Source organism: Dermacentor albipictus, chromosome 3, assembly GCF_038994185.2.
Source record: "Dermacentor albipictus isolate Rhodes 1998 colony chromosome 3, USDA_Dalb.pri_finalv2, whole genome shotgun sequence".
In the NCBI taxonomy this organism is placed as follows: Eukaryota; Metazoa; Arthropoda; class Arachnida; order Ixodida; family Ixodidae; genus Dermacentor; species Dermacentor albipictus.
In genome coordinates this window covers 156,102,655-156,117,782 of record NC_091823.1, presented here as the reverse complement: position 1 = coordinate 156,117,782, position 15,128 = coordinate 156,102,655, and the positions used below count along the sequence as shown (strand labels likewise).

Here is a 15,128-nt window from a genome sequence, read left to right as displayed (position 1 = left end):
TCTGCCCTTTCGTTCCCCACTATGCCTACGTGACCCGGGATCCAGATTAGTTTGTGTCGGGGCTTTTCCTTCTCGGCGGAGGTGGCTCCGCTGAGTATTCTGAGGGCAGTTTTGCTGATTCTGCCTCTCGTGTAGTTTCTGCATACCTCTTTTGAGTCCGTCAGTATGTTGAGAGATCGGCCTGTTCTATAACCTTCCGCTGCCGCCAGCGCTACGGCAATCTCCTCGGCCTCCGCTGTGCCAGCGACCTTTGCTGTGGCATACGTGATCGGGTTTCCTTCCCAATTAACCACTACCGTCGCGGCTACGCGTTCTCTTCCGTGTGGATATACGGCGGCGTCCGTGTATACTGTATTGTCTAGCTGGGCTAGCGTTCTCTCAACATATTCGGCCCTAGCTTTTCGCCTGTTTTCGTGTAAGTTGGGATCCATATTTTTTGGCAGTGGTCCCACATTAATGGTTTTTCTGAGGTGGTCCGGTACGTCCGCGTATCTGTCTGCCAGTCCGCTCGTATCCCGACCCAACCTCCTCAGGAGCGCTCGTCCCGTAGGGTTGCCTCTGAGTCTCGCGGTTTGCGTACCCAGCAGAGCCTCGGCGAGCTCGCTGAAGGTGTTGCTGATGCCCAGCTGGAGCAACTTCTCGTTCGACGTGTTTCTCGGTAGACACAGAGCCGTCTTGTACGCCTTCCTGAGGATGGTGTCTGCTTGCTCTCTTTCTGCCTTGGTCGTCACGTGGTACGGCAGGGAGTACGTGACTCGGCTGACAATTAGGCTGTTGACTAGCTTCAGAGTGTCTTCTTCTTTCATTCCGTATCTCTTTTGGGACACCCTATTGATCATGCGGCCCACCTGTTCCGCCACCTTGGTCAGCAGGCTAATGGTGTGGCTGCACTTCCGGCTGCCTTGTAGCCACATGCCCAGGATCCTAATCATGTTCTTCTCCGGGATGTTGTGTCCCTCGAGGGTCACGTCCAGTGTCGCTTGCGTTGGGTGCTTGCCGACCCTGAGGAGCTCCGACTTCTCAGTGGAGCATCGCAGTCCCCTTTCTCTGGTGTAGTTTTCCACGCAGGTCGCCGCTTCCTGCAGTTTTTCTTGCTTCTCTCCGAGGGATCCTTGGGTGACCCAGATTGTGACGTCGTCGGCGTATATCGCGTGCTGGATGCCTCGGATCTCCTTAAGTTTTCTTGCCAGGCCAATCATTGCCACGTTATAAATTCTTACCTAGAAGCCGGCATTGACATCCATGCCTTGACACCATCGGAGCTCATCTGTCTGGTGAAAACTACCATTTAAATCGCCATGATTCCGTAAAACCATATGCATTCAATGAAAGAAATGTAATTTATTTTGATGTAACCCACTGTTCTTTATTTTTTTTTTCATTTCTGAAAGTGTTCTTTGCCACCGTTCTGCCAATATGTAAAGGGGGCCAGGGACCACTCAAGCTGCCAATAAGCAACTTTACCTTGGCCCCCTCCATTTGCTTGTAAATGGGCACAAATAAAATGAAATGAAATGAAATTGTATACGGCAGTTATATTTCGTCGCTTCAGTTAGCAGATGCGACTTCTTTTGGCACCTACGCCTAATTCGAGAAGAAGATTTCGCACTATCCGCGACATCAACTTGTGTACACATATTGAATGAAACGATATGGTTGTATTTCTGCATATTCGCCGCTTCGATGTAATGTTCTGGAAGCATTCACTTCTATAACAAATATCAGCGCTGTATGCTTACCTGTTGCTCGGCTCAGCCAATGAGTGCGCCTGCTTGGCGGCACTATCTGCATCCGTTCGTTCCTGTGGATTCGTGGTTCCACGTTTCTTACGGCTGGCCCCGAACTTTTCGGCACCCGCTTCTGGTGATGATCGCTTGCGCTGGGAAATAATAGTTTGACCGGCACGTTCAGAACACTATATAAAATGTTATACTACGGAGCGAAAAAAAAAACGCAACTTATTTAGAATGCAGGCAAGCATTTTGGGGTCGATCATAGGCCATTGAAATAGCATTGCCCTGAGTGCGGAAGGAACGTGAAAACGGCATCAGCTGAAATTGAGATATTTGTTGAGAAGTCCTAGATGGCATAAATTGCAGTGACGTATAGTGCATGATGCCGTATTCACTAGAGTCCACCTCGATGTTAGTCAAAGGCAGCTTTCAAAACTACGAAGGAGCATAGTGTAGTTTCGGTATTAACCACGTCATTACATTATGTTTGAATATACCTTTGTCAGAAACTGCCCCTACTAAACGTGAGTGCAGAGAGAGGCAGATAGAGGAATAGAACACTTGCTAAACACCTGCTTCTAGTATAAGCGTTTATATTCACACAGTAAAGGCATGAGCAGCATCTTAAACCGAAGATATAGTGCGAAATGCCATGCAAATACGACTCTAATAACGGGCCATAAAGGGTACATTTGCAAAGATAGGAAGACCTTAAATTGAGCGTACTTACAGGCTCACCAAGAGGTATGAAATCAACAAGTAGCACTGCTTTTTGCCAGACCTCGATATTGCATATTGTAAGCTGAGTGTTTCTTCGAGACCTTCGAAACCATTGCCTTTGACGTATGGATTTACAAAAAGAAAACGGTAGAATGGTGTCTGTATAGTACTCTAATGTATACTACTGTACGAGTTTGTGTAATGCCAGCCAGAGGTTGCGGGTATAGGCTAGGTAACCCGAAAAAAAGCTTTTTAATATTCGCATTCCTTCACCTAACCTTAACGTGTTAGGTGCAAGGCTACACTATGTTATATATATATATATATATATATATATATGCGATCCCTCGGCGAGCGGCCATCCCACGTCGTTCTAACGCGATAGCGTTAAGAGGAAGCGTTAGCTCGGGCCCAACTCCGACGCGGCCTATTCAAATACATGTAAAACGCAACAACGTTTTTATGAGATAACCCCTGAACCTACATTAATGAAATTTGTTGCATTCGAGAGATAAAGTTAAATTCTAGTGACTGTTGGGAGCGGAATTTCTATTTAGGGCTTGAATATTGGTAAAAAGATTTTCAAATATTCGACCGTTAGAAAAAAATAGAAGCATGAAGTTTACAAGTTTATAGCTCTGCATCAATAATAGATATCGCGGTTCTGTAAACGGCATCTATTAGACCATTCAAAGCGCACAAATTCGATCTGTCATTTTACATTTTACGTCAATTTGTTAGGTTGGCTAGAAGGGTTCTGCAAAAGCTGTATTTCCATATTACTAAATTTTTTGATATTCATGTATAACACATCAATTTTGTTCGCTTTAGAATTACTATAAGATGCAATTCATGAATTGTGATTTCGTCTTTCGTTGTTGAGTTACAGAGTTGTAAACTTGATGGTGTCGTACTTTGAAAATTTTCGATTTTTGCCAATTTTTAATACAATGTTGACGACCTAACTCGAAAATACGAAACCAACAGTCACTAGATTTTAAGTTGTTCTTTGAACTACAACAGACCACGCCGAATTTGGTGCAGTGGTTGCTGAGAAAAACGAATTCTCCTTTGAAATGTATTAGAAAGGAGCACCCGAGCTAAAGCTTCCTCTTAAGGATTCCGCGTCGCAGAAAATCCGGCGTCAGCGTCCCGCATCGGCGTCCAGCGTTTGACGTTCCGTCAGCAAAGAGATTTTATGCGAAGCATACTAGCCGCACAACCACGCTCTTCCTTGCTGCGCCGCGCGCGGCCGCGTAGCTACCATATGACGTCATAACAGCTGCAAAAGCGGAGGCTCAACTCGTGCGCTCGCTTGCGGCCGCGTAGCTACATAGCCGGGTCTCAGCTCGTGCGCTCGCCTGCATGAGTTGTTTCTTCGTCTAGCCGAACCAAATATAGCCAAGCAACAGCAGTTGACCAGGCTAAACAGTGGTTCAACAACTAAAATAAAGGCTAGTATGCTTCGCATCCTGGGCTTAACCTTAGCTAAGCCACAGCCATTTTTTTGAACCGCAGATACCTAGGCCGTTCATGTGACGCAAGGAAATAACTAATTGATTTTCACAAGCTAAAATACGAGTAAAAATCGTAAACTACGACTTACCGACAACCTACAGGCATGACAGCTCTGGGATTGTAATTTGATTATACAAGAAAACTTAATTCTTCTACGCTAAAACTTAAACAGGCGCCTTTTCCAGCGTTTCTACAATGCACAGACCGGAGACGGAGTCCGCCATTTGCACACGACGGCATGTAAACATCTCAGAGTCCACGGAGCGGTGCGCCCGCTTCCTTGAAAGACCAAGATGGCACTCGCCTCCGCCGCCTATGCAAGAGGCCACGTTTCGACCAGAAAGCCCGCCTTCGTGCATAGCGCTCGCCGCGAGCGTTTGCCGGTAAACATTGCGGTTACATACGTTGCAGTTGCCGCGAAGCGTGAGAAGCAGTCAAGGATTTTTGAGTGCTATCGCGTTCCACTCTTAAAGGCGAAAATTAAGCGTCCTCCAAATTTCTTCATTGCTGTGGAACACCGCCTGTCCACTTCCGTCCAACCAGTTAATCCCCGACCAAGAAAGCGGGCTGCCATACCCTACATTCCTGGAATAAGCAAAACCTTCTTTTATATATATATATATATATATATATATATATATATATATATATATAGATATGTATATATATATATATATATATACTCGGTTGTGGGTTATGTGATAGAGCGTTTCAAGGAGGGAGGGTGATTACACTCATCCTTCTTTTAAGGAAGAAAAGCAAATACCAAAGCCGCCTCGTGTAGCTGTGATTTACAAAGGCATGTAAATGTAAATTTACAAGGCATGTATTGGTGGTGGAGCAAGTTGTTCAATGTAAGTGTGCCTTGGAAACCGGGAACTAATATTCCTCTGCGACAAATGAAAGGTACATCGTGGAAAACATTTCTTCTTAGGACAACATATTATTTCGATGAAACATTGGGGAACACCGGCCACGAGAAGAACGTGTGGACGGACACTGCAATGACATTAAGGTGAGACTCGTTTCGCCAAGCTCTTTCGGCTGGGAGAAAAGAACGTGAAGGGGGACTGGATGGTCGTCTTGAATCCCGGCAGTGCTGATGAATCTGTTGATGGAGCGGGCCGTGTTTTTTAAAGCGAAGGTTTCTTTGCTCTTCTCCCGATTTTCTGGGCGCTGCTGCTGCTGCTGTTGCTGCTAAAACAACTCTGCTTTAGGCCCGCTATAATACAGAATCTTCAGATCGATGTCTAGGAAGGAATTGACAGCTACGGCTACCCGTCATTTCAGAATGACTTGGGTATACCGAGATACAAATTCATGGCAATGCGCAAACTTTGCCTGGTTTACGCCTATGTTGAATGGGACAGCCGTCTGTTCGTGTCCAGGAGCGGCACTTGCATAGGTTCCTGTTTAGCTCCGTTATTAAGTGGTTTATATTGAGCTCGCGCAGGCAGAACAATTTCCAGCATTCGTGAACCCCGCGGCGTCATCAAAGTTTCTGGATTCGTCGAGATGAGCCGTTATATATATATATATATATATATATATATATATATATATATATATATATATATATATATATATATATATTTATATTGTCACAAGCTGTCATGAACCACGCCTGCCGCGCAAACAACCAGATGAAAGAAAGAAGAGAACGACGTGAGCCAGGCTGCCGCGAGACCGCTCTTCAACAACCGCGCCTATCAACCAGATTCATATGGTTCTGCATTAAAACACCTCGTGTGTAACATTTGGTGGAGCTGTGCGGGGTAACTCCCACGACCTACAACGGAGCCACCAGCACCAGAGCTACGCCGAAGCCGTCGCCTCGCCGGACTTTCGCCGTCGCGCTCAGTCATGGCCACAGAGCAAAATACCCTCACCAGCAGTGCCTCGGCGAGCCCAGTCCCTATCCAGCACTACCGAGAGCCACGCACATTCTCGGCGAAGGCAGAGGAAGATGTGGATGAGTGGCTAACCCATTACGAAAGGGTAAGCCAATACAATAACTGGAACGCTGCCAGTCAGCTTAGGAACGTTGTTTTCTTCTTGGCCGGCACGGCGTTGGTATGGTACGACAACCACGCGGACATGCTAACTACTTGGACACGCTTCGTTGAGGAAATCAAAAAGTGTTTCGGTGACTCGGACGCAAAGAGGAAACGTGCGGAACTCACATTAGCCCAGAGAGCTCAGGTACCCGGCGAGACTTGCACCACCTACATCGAAGAAATTTTGAAGCTGTGCCGCACCGTCAACCCTCAAATGACAGAGGAAGATAAAGTGGGGCACGTGGTAAAAGGAATAGCGGAAGACGTGTACAACTTCCTCATTGGTAAAGAGAACTTGCACACTGTATCAGAACTGATACGGCACTGCCGTACGTTCGAGGCGCTGAAGCCTCGCCGAATTACACCAAAGTTTGGACGGCTGGCCAATGTAACGACTGTAGCAAGTGTTGACACGAGTCCTCTGCTCCCAGACCTTTCGTCCGCCATCCGCCAGATAGTCCGCGAGGAGCTCCAGCGACATGACGAACAGGCACGTTATGCGGCGCCTCGTTGCAGCTCCTCCGTTTTCCGAGACACTTTTCGGGAACCCCCTTCGGCTACTTGGAACCACTCGGTGAACGTCGCGGATCTTATCGGCTCCAGAGACGAACCGCATTACATTACGACCGAACCACCACGCAATGATTCGCCCCCTCAACGTTTTGATTCACGCCCACGCAACGTTCGTCCACGAAGACTCGCCGCTACCTACGACTTTCAAGGGGAAGAGCCTCGTTACCCTCAACCGATGTCTTCGGCAGATTACTTCAATCCGCATTCTGAAGCTCGCCCTTCGCCAGTGTGTTACTGCTGCGGCATGCCTGGCCATATAGCTAGGTACTGTAGCCGACGCCGAGCATCAAACTACGGATCGTCAGCGCCGACTACGCGGTCTAGCGGTCGTACACTGCGCACTCAGTGGCCAGGAGACTCCTCTTCAGGAAGCCACTTTCGAGAGGACCGATGCACCGCCCAGGAGACCTACTTTGGAGCAGAAATAACCCGGAACCGCTACCGCTCCCCTGCCTCCGACCGTACTCTGACGCCACCACCAGCCTTCCGAGCCTCCCGATCACCATCCCCTCGGCCGCGATTCACGTCACCATCGCCTCGGCGCCGTTTCGTGTCGCCCCCGCCGGGAAACTAGCCAGCGCGGCCGATGGAGCTGAGGTCGCTGGAAAATGTGTGCTGCCGACTCAACTGCCTCCAACTATTTTCATGTTAAAGAATAAGGTTCATGTACTGATTGATGGGGTCTCCACAATGGCTTTAGTCGACACGGGAGCAACTGTCTCGGTCATGAGTGTGGGGTTTAAAGGCCTTCTGGGACGCAAGGTTATGTTTCGTTGGGACCAGTGCACATGTTTCCGTGGAGTCAGTGGTGAAGCATTATACCCGGTTGGTGTGTGTACCGTGGATGTGTCTTTGGGTGGGAAAGTTTTTAATGCAGAGTTTACTGTTCTTCCTCGCTCCTCGCATGACGTGATTCTGGGGATTGACTTTTTGCAGTTGTGTCGTGCGAATGTTGATTGCCGGACGGGAGAACTCAGTGTCGACACCAGTGTTTCACCTGTGCTCTTAGAAGGTGAAGCTTGCCCGGAGAGTGTGCTGTGCGTGTCTGAGGATACAGTTGTGCCCGCCTTATCCGCGATGCGTGTTGCCGTCGCCTGTTCATCTCCGACTCCTATCTCGTTCGATGCTGCAGTGGAACCTGTACATCGGAACTGCCTCAAGAAAAAGGTATTAGTTCCGCACTGCGTGGTCTCAGTGACCAATGGATGCGCGGGGCTGTGGGCGCTAAACTGTTCCACTGAAGCGGCAGTGCTACCTCAAGGCCTAAAGATTGCCACGTTTCCGACAGACTCTCCCGTATCGGTGGCAGTACTTGCGGAACTCCCCGATGAAGGAGCAACCAGTGTCTCGAGCTCCGGGAGCTCGAAGATACTTTCCATGATTGATAAGTCACTCAGCGATAATGAGCGTCAAGTTTTGATGGCCCTGCTTACGAAACATACCTCGGTATTCGACTTTGCGCAGCACAATGGACCGCCATCAATTCCTGCGTCCAGAACTCGTCACCGCATCAACACAGGAGCCGCCCAGCCAATCCGACAAAAACCCTATCGTGTATCCCCATCAGAACGCAAGATAATCAGTGATCAGGTCCAAGAAATGCTATGCAAAGGCGTCATTCGAGAATCATCTAGTCCTTGGGCAGCCCCCGTAATATTGGTGAAGAAGAAAGACGGTACGTGGCGGTTCTGCGTTGATTACCGTCGCCTAAACGCCGTTACTAAGAAAGATGTATATCCGCTCCCCCGAATTGACGACGCCATCGACTGTCTCTTTGCGGCATCTTACTTTTCCTGAATCGATTTACGGTCAGGTTACTGGCAAATTCCTATACACAAGGACGACAGAGAAAAGACAGCATTTGTAACACCCGACGGACTATTCGAGTTTAACGTGATGCCTTTCGGGTTGTGTAACGCGCCCGCAACGTTCGAAAGGTTCATGGACACGATATTACGCGGCTTAAAATGGGAAGTTTGCATGTGCTACTTAGACGATGTTGTGATCTTTGGGCGAACGTTTAGTGAGCACAACAAACGTTTGGATTTGGTCTTGAACTGCTTGGAGAAAGCGGGTCTTGTGCTCAATTAAAAAAAAATGCCGTTTTGGGGAACGGCAAACTCTTGTGCTAGGCCATCTGGTCGCTAAAGAAGGCATCCGACCAGATCCGCAAAAGACTGCGGCCGTAGAAGCATTTAGAGTACCCAACTCTGTCAAGCAGTTAAGAAGTTTCTTGGGCTTGTGCTCCTATTTTCGCCGCTTCATTCCCCGGTTTGCTGACATGGCTCATCCCCTTACACGCCTTCTCCAAAAAGGCGTTCCCTTTGAATGGACTGCAGATTGCGACTCATCATTTCGCCAACTCAAGTTCCTGTTGACATCCCAACCAATTCTTCGCCACTTTGATCCTTCATCACCAACTGAGATTCACACCGATGCCAGTGGCGTAGGCATCGGTGCTGTGCTAGTTCAGCGTGTTGGCGACCGAGAGCACGTGATCTCTTACGCTAGCCGGTCCTTGAGCCACTCCGAGCGCAACTACACAGTCACCGAACAAGAGTGTCTGGCGGTCATCTTCGCCGTGCAACGGTTTCGTTCGTATCTCTATGGGCACCCCTTCACTGTCGTAACAGATCATCATTCGCTATGCTGGCTTGTGAATCGGCGGGATCCCTCAGGACGACTAGCGCGCTGGGCCCTCCGTCTACAGGAATACGATTTCGTTATATGCTACAAAAGTGGTCGGCGGCATGCTGACGCTGATTGTCTCTCTCGGATGCCACTTGAAACAAGTGAATGTGATGCGGACAATTTTGATGAGTACATCGCTTTTGTGTCCCCGGAATTTCCGGATATGGGTACCGTCATATCCGAGCAGCACAAGGACGAGAGCTTACAACCGCTCTTCGCGGCAGCACAGGAGTCACCCGCGGGCAGTCGCTTTCGCCTACGGGATGGTGGCGCGCTGTATAAGAAGAGCTACTCGACCACCGGTGCACGCTACCTTTTAGTTGTCCCCACGAACCTTCGCCACCAGGTATTACACGCCATGCACGATGACCCAACTTCCGGTCATCTTGGTTCCACACGGACACTCTACCGGGCTCAAGAACGTTTTTACTGGCCTAAGATGCGGAAAGATATCGAACGGTACGTCGCCAGCTGCTCTAAATGCCAGCGCTACAAGCGTCCGCCACAAGCGCCACATGGCCTGCTTCAACCAGTTCCCCCTTCTAGCGTCCCCTTTGAGCAAGTTGGTATAGATCTTCTGGGCCCTTTCCCGCGATCCTCCAAGGGTAATCGTTGGGTTATCGTTTGCGTAGATCACCTTACCCGCTATTGTGAGACCGCCGCATTGCCATCGGCCACAGCTACAGAAGTTTCTATCTTCTTGCTGGCTAACATTATACTCCGACATGGACCTCCTCGCATAGTAATCAGCGATCGTGGGCGACAGTTTACCGCGGACGTGGTTGAAGAAACCCTTCGTCTGTGTTCATGTAGCTTCCGCCATTCTACGCCCTACCATCCACAAACTAATGGTCTGGTCGAGCGCAAAAACAGAACGCTTGCCAACATGCTGTCCATGTACGTCGATTCAGCACACAAGAATTGGGACAGTATCTTGCCTTTCATTACCTATGCCTTCAATACCGCGAGACACGAGACCACTGGTTACTCACCATTTTTCCTTCTGTATGCTCGTCCGCCGCGCTACACCCTCGACACAATATTTCCTTACTTCGCTCATGACAACGAATCAATTGATGAGCTCCTATGTCGAGCAGAAGAAGCGCGACGCCTCGCTAGGCTACGCACCATAGCATCGCAGGACCGGTCCAAGATACGCTATGACGGGCGTCACCGCCACGTTTACTTCGATCCTGGTGACCTTGTGTGGCTCTGGACGCCGTTGCGGAAGCGTGGCTTGTGCCAGAAGTTTCTCGCCCACTACGTCGGCCCTTACGTTATTCTGGAGCGCCTCAGCGATGTAAACTACCGCATTGCGCGTCTCACGAGCAGTGGACGACGCTCGGCCAAGGCTGAAGTGACACACGTCGCGCGTCTGAGGCGTTACAATCCGCGAGATGACTGACTCGCCCGGCGGGCTTCGTCTGCCAGCGGGGAAATGTCACAAGCTGTCATGAACCACGCCTGCCGCGCAAACAACCAGATGAAAGAAAGAAGAGAACGACGTGAGCCAGGCTGCCGCGAGACCGCTCTTCAACAACCGCGCCTATCAACCAGATTCATCTGGTTCTGCATTAAAACACCTCGTGGGTAACAATATATATATATATATATATCACAAAAGATATCGCAATTCGGTGAATTGCATCTTATAGTAATTCTGAAGTGAACAAAATTGATATGTTACACATTAATATCAAAATATTTAGTAATATGGAAATACAGCTTTTGCAGAACCCTTCTAACCAACTTAACAAATTCACGTAAAATGTAAAATGACAAATCGAATTTTCGCGCTTTGAATGGTCTAATAGATGCCGTTTTCAGAACCGCGATATCTATTATTGATGCAGAGCTATAAACTTGTAAACTTCATGCTTCTATTTTTTTCTAACGGTGAAATATTTGAAAATCTTTTTAAGAAAATTCAAGCCCTAAATAGAAATTACGCTTCCAACAGTCACTAGAGCTTAACTTTATCTCTCAAATGCAACAAATTTCATTAAAGTAGGTTCAGGGGTTATCTCAGAAAAACGTTGTTGCGTTTTACATGTAATTGAATAGGCCGCGTCGGAGTTGGGCCCGAGCTAAAGCATCCTCTTAACGCTATCATGTTAGAACGACGTGGGACAGCCGTTCGCCGAGAGATCGCCTCGCACGCGGTCGAAGTCGGTGAAACAACCTTACGCATTGTTGCAAATTTACATCGCACAGTTGAGAAGGGAGGTAGCAACCAACCTTTTGTGAGCGTCAGGATGAACAGACTGAAAGTTTAGGTAGCGGCCAGTGTGAATGTCCTTTCAGTATACGCTAAAAGAAAGCCATCTACCGCATCTGTTGACAAGCACGTCCAAATATCGGAGCGTGCTGTAGACCTCCGTCGCAACTGTGAATTGGATGGCCATTTCCGGACTGTTGAGGTGCACAGTGAACGAAGCCAAAACGCTGCGCTGAATCACGCAATAGCAGTCGTACATATAGCGCAGAAAAGCTCTTGGCCTAGAACAGAAGGACGCGAAAGCACGACTTTTCAGCCATTGCATGGTAAGCTTGGCAGCAGTAACACAGCCGGAAGCACCCATTGCCTTACCGCACACTTGCCTGCAGAAGACCATGTCGAAGCAGAAGTACGTGTTTCCAAGGCAAAAGCATAGCAACCTCATGAGGCCGAGAACATCAATGGGTGACCTGTCTGCCAACGTCCTGCCGTATTCTAGAGCAGGAATGCATGCTTCCATGGCCATGTCAGTCAGAATTGAGGTAAACAGCGACACCAGGTCGAAACAAACCATCACCTCGTCGTCGTCACGAACCTTTTCAATAAAGTAGTCGGAGTTGCTGACATGCGTGGAGCTTTTCCCGACGGGTGGACACAGAACCTGGTGCAGGTATCCGTACAATTTTTCTGTCTGAGATTTTGTCTCCACTCATTGGGAAGGGCTCCACACATGTGAGCAACTCCTATGACTTTACTGAAAATGCTAGCCACGTGACTCTGAACAACGACCGAAAGGACGCTCACTCTGCCGCTACCTATACTTTCAGTTCGTTCATTCTGACGCTCACAAAAGGCTGGTTGCTGCCTCCTTGTTCAATCGTGCGAACTGCATTCGTACCAAAGCAGAAGGTCGGTCCACCGACTTGGACCGCGAGCGAGGCGATCTATCGGCAAGCGGTTATGCCACGTCGTTTTGAGTGCTGCGGAAAGTCGCGTGTCCAATTTCGTCCCGCCGACTGACCCCCGACAAAAAACGCGAGCTGCCACACCCTACGTTTCCGGGATAAGCGAAACCTTGTCTCACGTTCTGCGCACTTATGAAGTTGAGGCGGCAAACGCGCCTGTGTGTAAGCTGAGGCACGCACTCGTGAGCGCTAAGGACATGCTCCCGAAAGAGTCGTTTCCTGGCGTAGTCTACAGGGTACCCTGCGCTGATTGCGACTACGCATACATGGGTGAATCGGGCAACTTCAAACAGAGACTCAGGCAGTATCAGAACGATGTAGAATAGAAACGAACAGTTTCAAATGATTGACTGGAAAAAGTAAAAAATTATCGGCCAAGGAAAAAACTCGAAATCGCGGCTGTATCTTGAGTCGTTGAACATACATAGAACATGTCACGCGCTCAATCGGAGCCAGGAAACCCTCCCCCCGTCGTACACGCGCTGCTTAGATCACGTGCTGAAGAATAAACAGGCTTCCATGAACCTACTTTCATCCCATTGTGAACAAGGCTTCCGTAGCGAAGCCGAAACCTCTTAAGGAATTATTCATTTTTAGCATTTCTATTGGTCGTTGTCTGTCGTTTTATTGCTTCACGTAAGCGTAAGTATATTTGACAAAATCTGCAAAGAAACTTCATGCATGCTAAGTTGCGCTGCATAGTTCCAATAATTAAGACACACGCGAGCAATTAAAGCATGACGCCGCTTACCAGATGATGCGTGTTTGCGATCGTCCTTTCTTTGCCTGCGTCTTTTAAGAAGTATGCTGCGCTACTTCGCATACACGACCAAGAACTGCCTAGCCTTGCACGCAACCAGTTAAAGAACCTTTACGCGGAAAAAAAGGCATTGCCGGTTCGGTGGGATTTGTTTTCCCAGAAAATTTTCTTCTTTTTGCTTGTTCATTGCAGCGCTTTTATACACTATTGTTACTTTTATGGTTGCTTTTCCTTACAAATCCGCTTCCGAGTGCGCCATAGCATCGTCGGAGTATGTAGAAATGATAATGTCGTCGAAACCTGAATGTACCATACAAAACGAAAGAAAAAGAAGAAAAAGCGAGAAACGAGAGAAAAAGAAAACAGAAAGATTATGTTGCGGGAGATTACTATGGATAACCTCAATATGATCATACTCAATTTGAACAACGTATCTGTCGGATTTGAGATCGCGTTAGCTATTTGTTTGCTTAAATGAGAACGCACCTTGAAAAAAGGAAACAAGAAAGGCAGGTACTGCAACTTTTTTTTAAAATAAACGTTTGTATTTTAAAGAAAGGAAGGTTAGCGATGGCGCTTCCTTATTTTTTTCAGCCAACTTTCAATAATAAGTTTGGATCGTAGATGTAAGCAAATATTGTCCCTCTCTTGCCGTCGGCTACCAGAAGCTGTAGGATAGAGCTATGCGGCACACGCAATATATATATATATTTTTGTCAGGATACATCACAATATGCACGCAGGCTGCAACACTAGGGTCGCAGCGTGTCACTACAGCTTTAGTGCACTTACGTTCCTGCCTTTGGTATCACTCAGTCTCGCCGGCGAATGCGAGGAGTGGGGACCTCCTTCCACCCGCGCTCCAGTAGCTCCTGGAGTGTTTGGTTCAGGGGCGTCCTGTTTACCGTGGTGCGGCAAGTTCTCCGCGGTCTCAGAGGGACGCGGCGACGGCGAGACGGTACCGGTACCTCCGAGCCCGTGGTCCATGGCCTTACCCGAAGTATCCACCAACGATGAGGGAATGGCAGCGGAGCGTTCAATCCTGCCACTCTGTCGCACCTTGCGGCCACCGTGACGTCGCCGGCTCAGGCTCGCAGCCTTGGGGGGCGCGGCTGCCTGGTCCGTGCCCATGGAGGACTTCGCGCTCGGCAATGCAGGAAGCAAGCCTTCTGGACGATTCGGTGGAGCGCTGACCAGGTCAGTGGCTGGAGCTGTGCCGTTTGTCGGAGCGCTCGTGCCCAGCGAGACCCCAGTGAGCGGATGGCTTGGCGGTGCTGCGCCTTTCGAGTTGCTGAAAGGTGCTTGGCGACTAACAGCGCTGGTCGAGGCCGAAGCACTGCAGGAAGGTTGGTGGACGTTGCGGGCGAAGCTGTCTTTCTCTGGTTTCCCTTCGCGCATGGTGGCAGGTCGACGACGCTCCTTGTCTATGCCCAGTGCGCAAGCCGCGTACAGCTTCGACACGGCAAGGAATGGCTCGCGACAGTGCGCTGGCAGCAAGAACCGGCGCTACGCACACGGTTGATCGCTTGCACTGCAGCGATGTTACCAATGACGGCTCGCCGCCGGGAATCACACCTGCAAACTAATTGCCCCGGTGCACTATAGACTCGTGGAAAAGGCGAAGACTGAGCGGAAGGGCGCAGAACGACGGACTCCGTGGGTGAAAAGTCTTCTTCTTCATCTTCCGTAGGATGATGTTGATGATCGTGAGACCAGACACTGGCGCAAACCAATAATGGGAGCACGGCCTACTGGTCGTGAATAGGAGATTGGCTAAGAAGTCAGTGTTGCCAGTAGACATCATGATGATTATTATTATGGTTACCTGGATTAATGGCGCGCACCAAATAAAGGGGGTAAGCCAAGAATCGGGCACCAATGAGCAACTTGAAA

At 49.0% G+C, this 15,128-nt stretch overlaps 1 protein-coding gene across 1 annotated transcript in view; it reads right to left on the bottom strand.

Annotated features, from left to right (window-relative positions):
• LOC135920575 (membrane metallo-endopeptidase-like 1) overlaps nucleotides 1-14,890 on the bottom strand; it is a 31,598-nt gene extending 16,708 nt beyond the window's left edge. The window contains exons 1-2 of the mRNA XM_065454900.2: nucleotides 14,028-14,890; nucleotides 1,740-1,879 (exon numbers count right to left, since the gene is read on the bottom strand). Coding sequence (XP_065310972.2) covers nucleotides 1,740-1,879; nucleotides 14,028-14,633 — 746 coding nt within the window. The 5' untranslated portion in view covers nucleotides 14,634-14,890. The remainder of the gene's footprint in view (nucleotides 1-1,739; nucleotides 1,880-14,027) is intronic.
• Nucleotides 14,891-15,128: the final 238 nt, after the last annotated feature.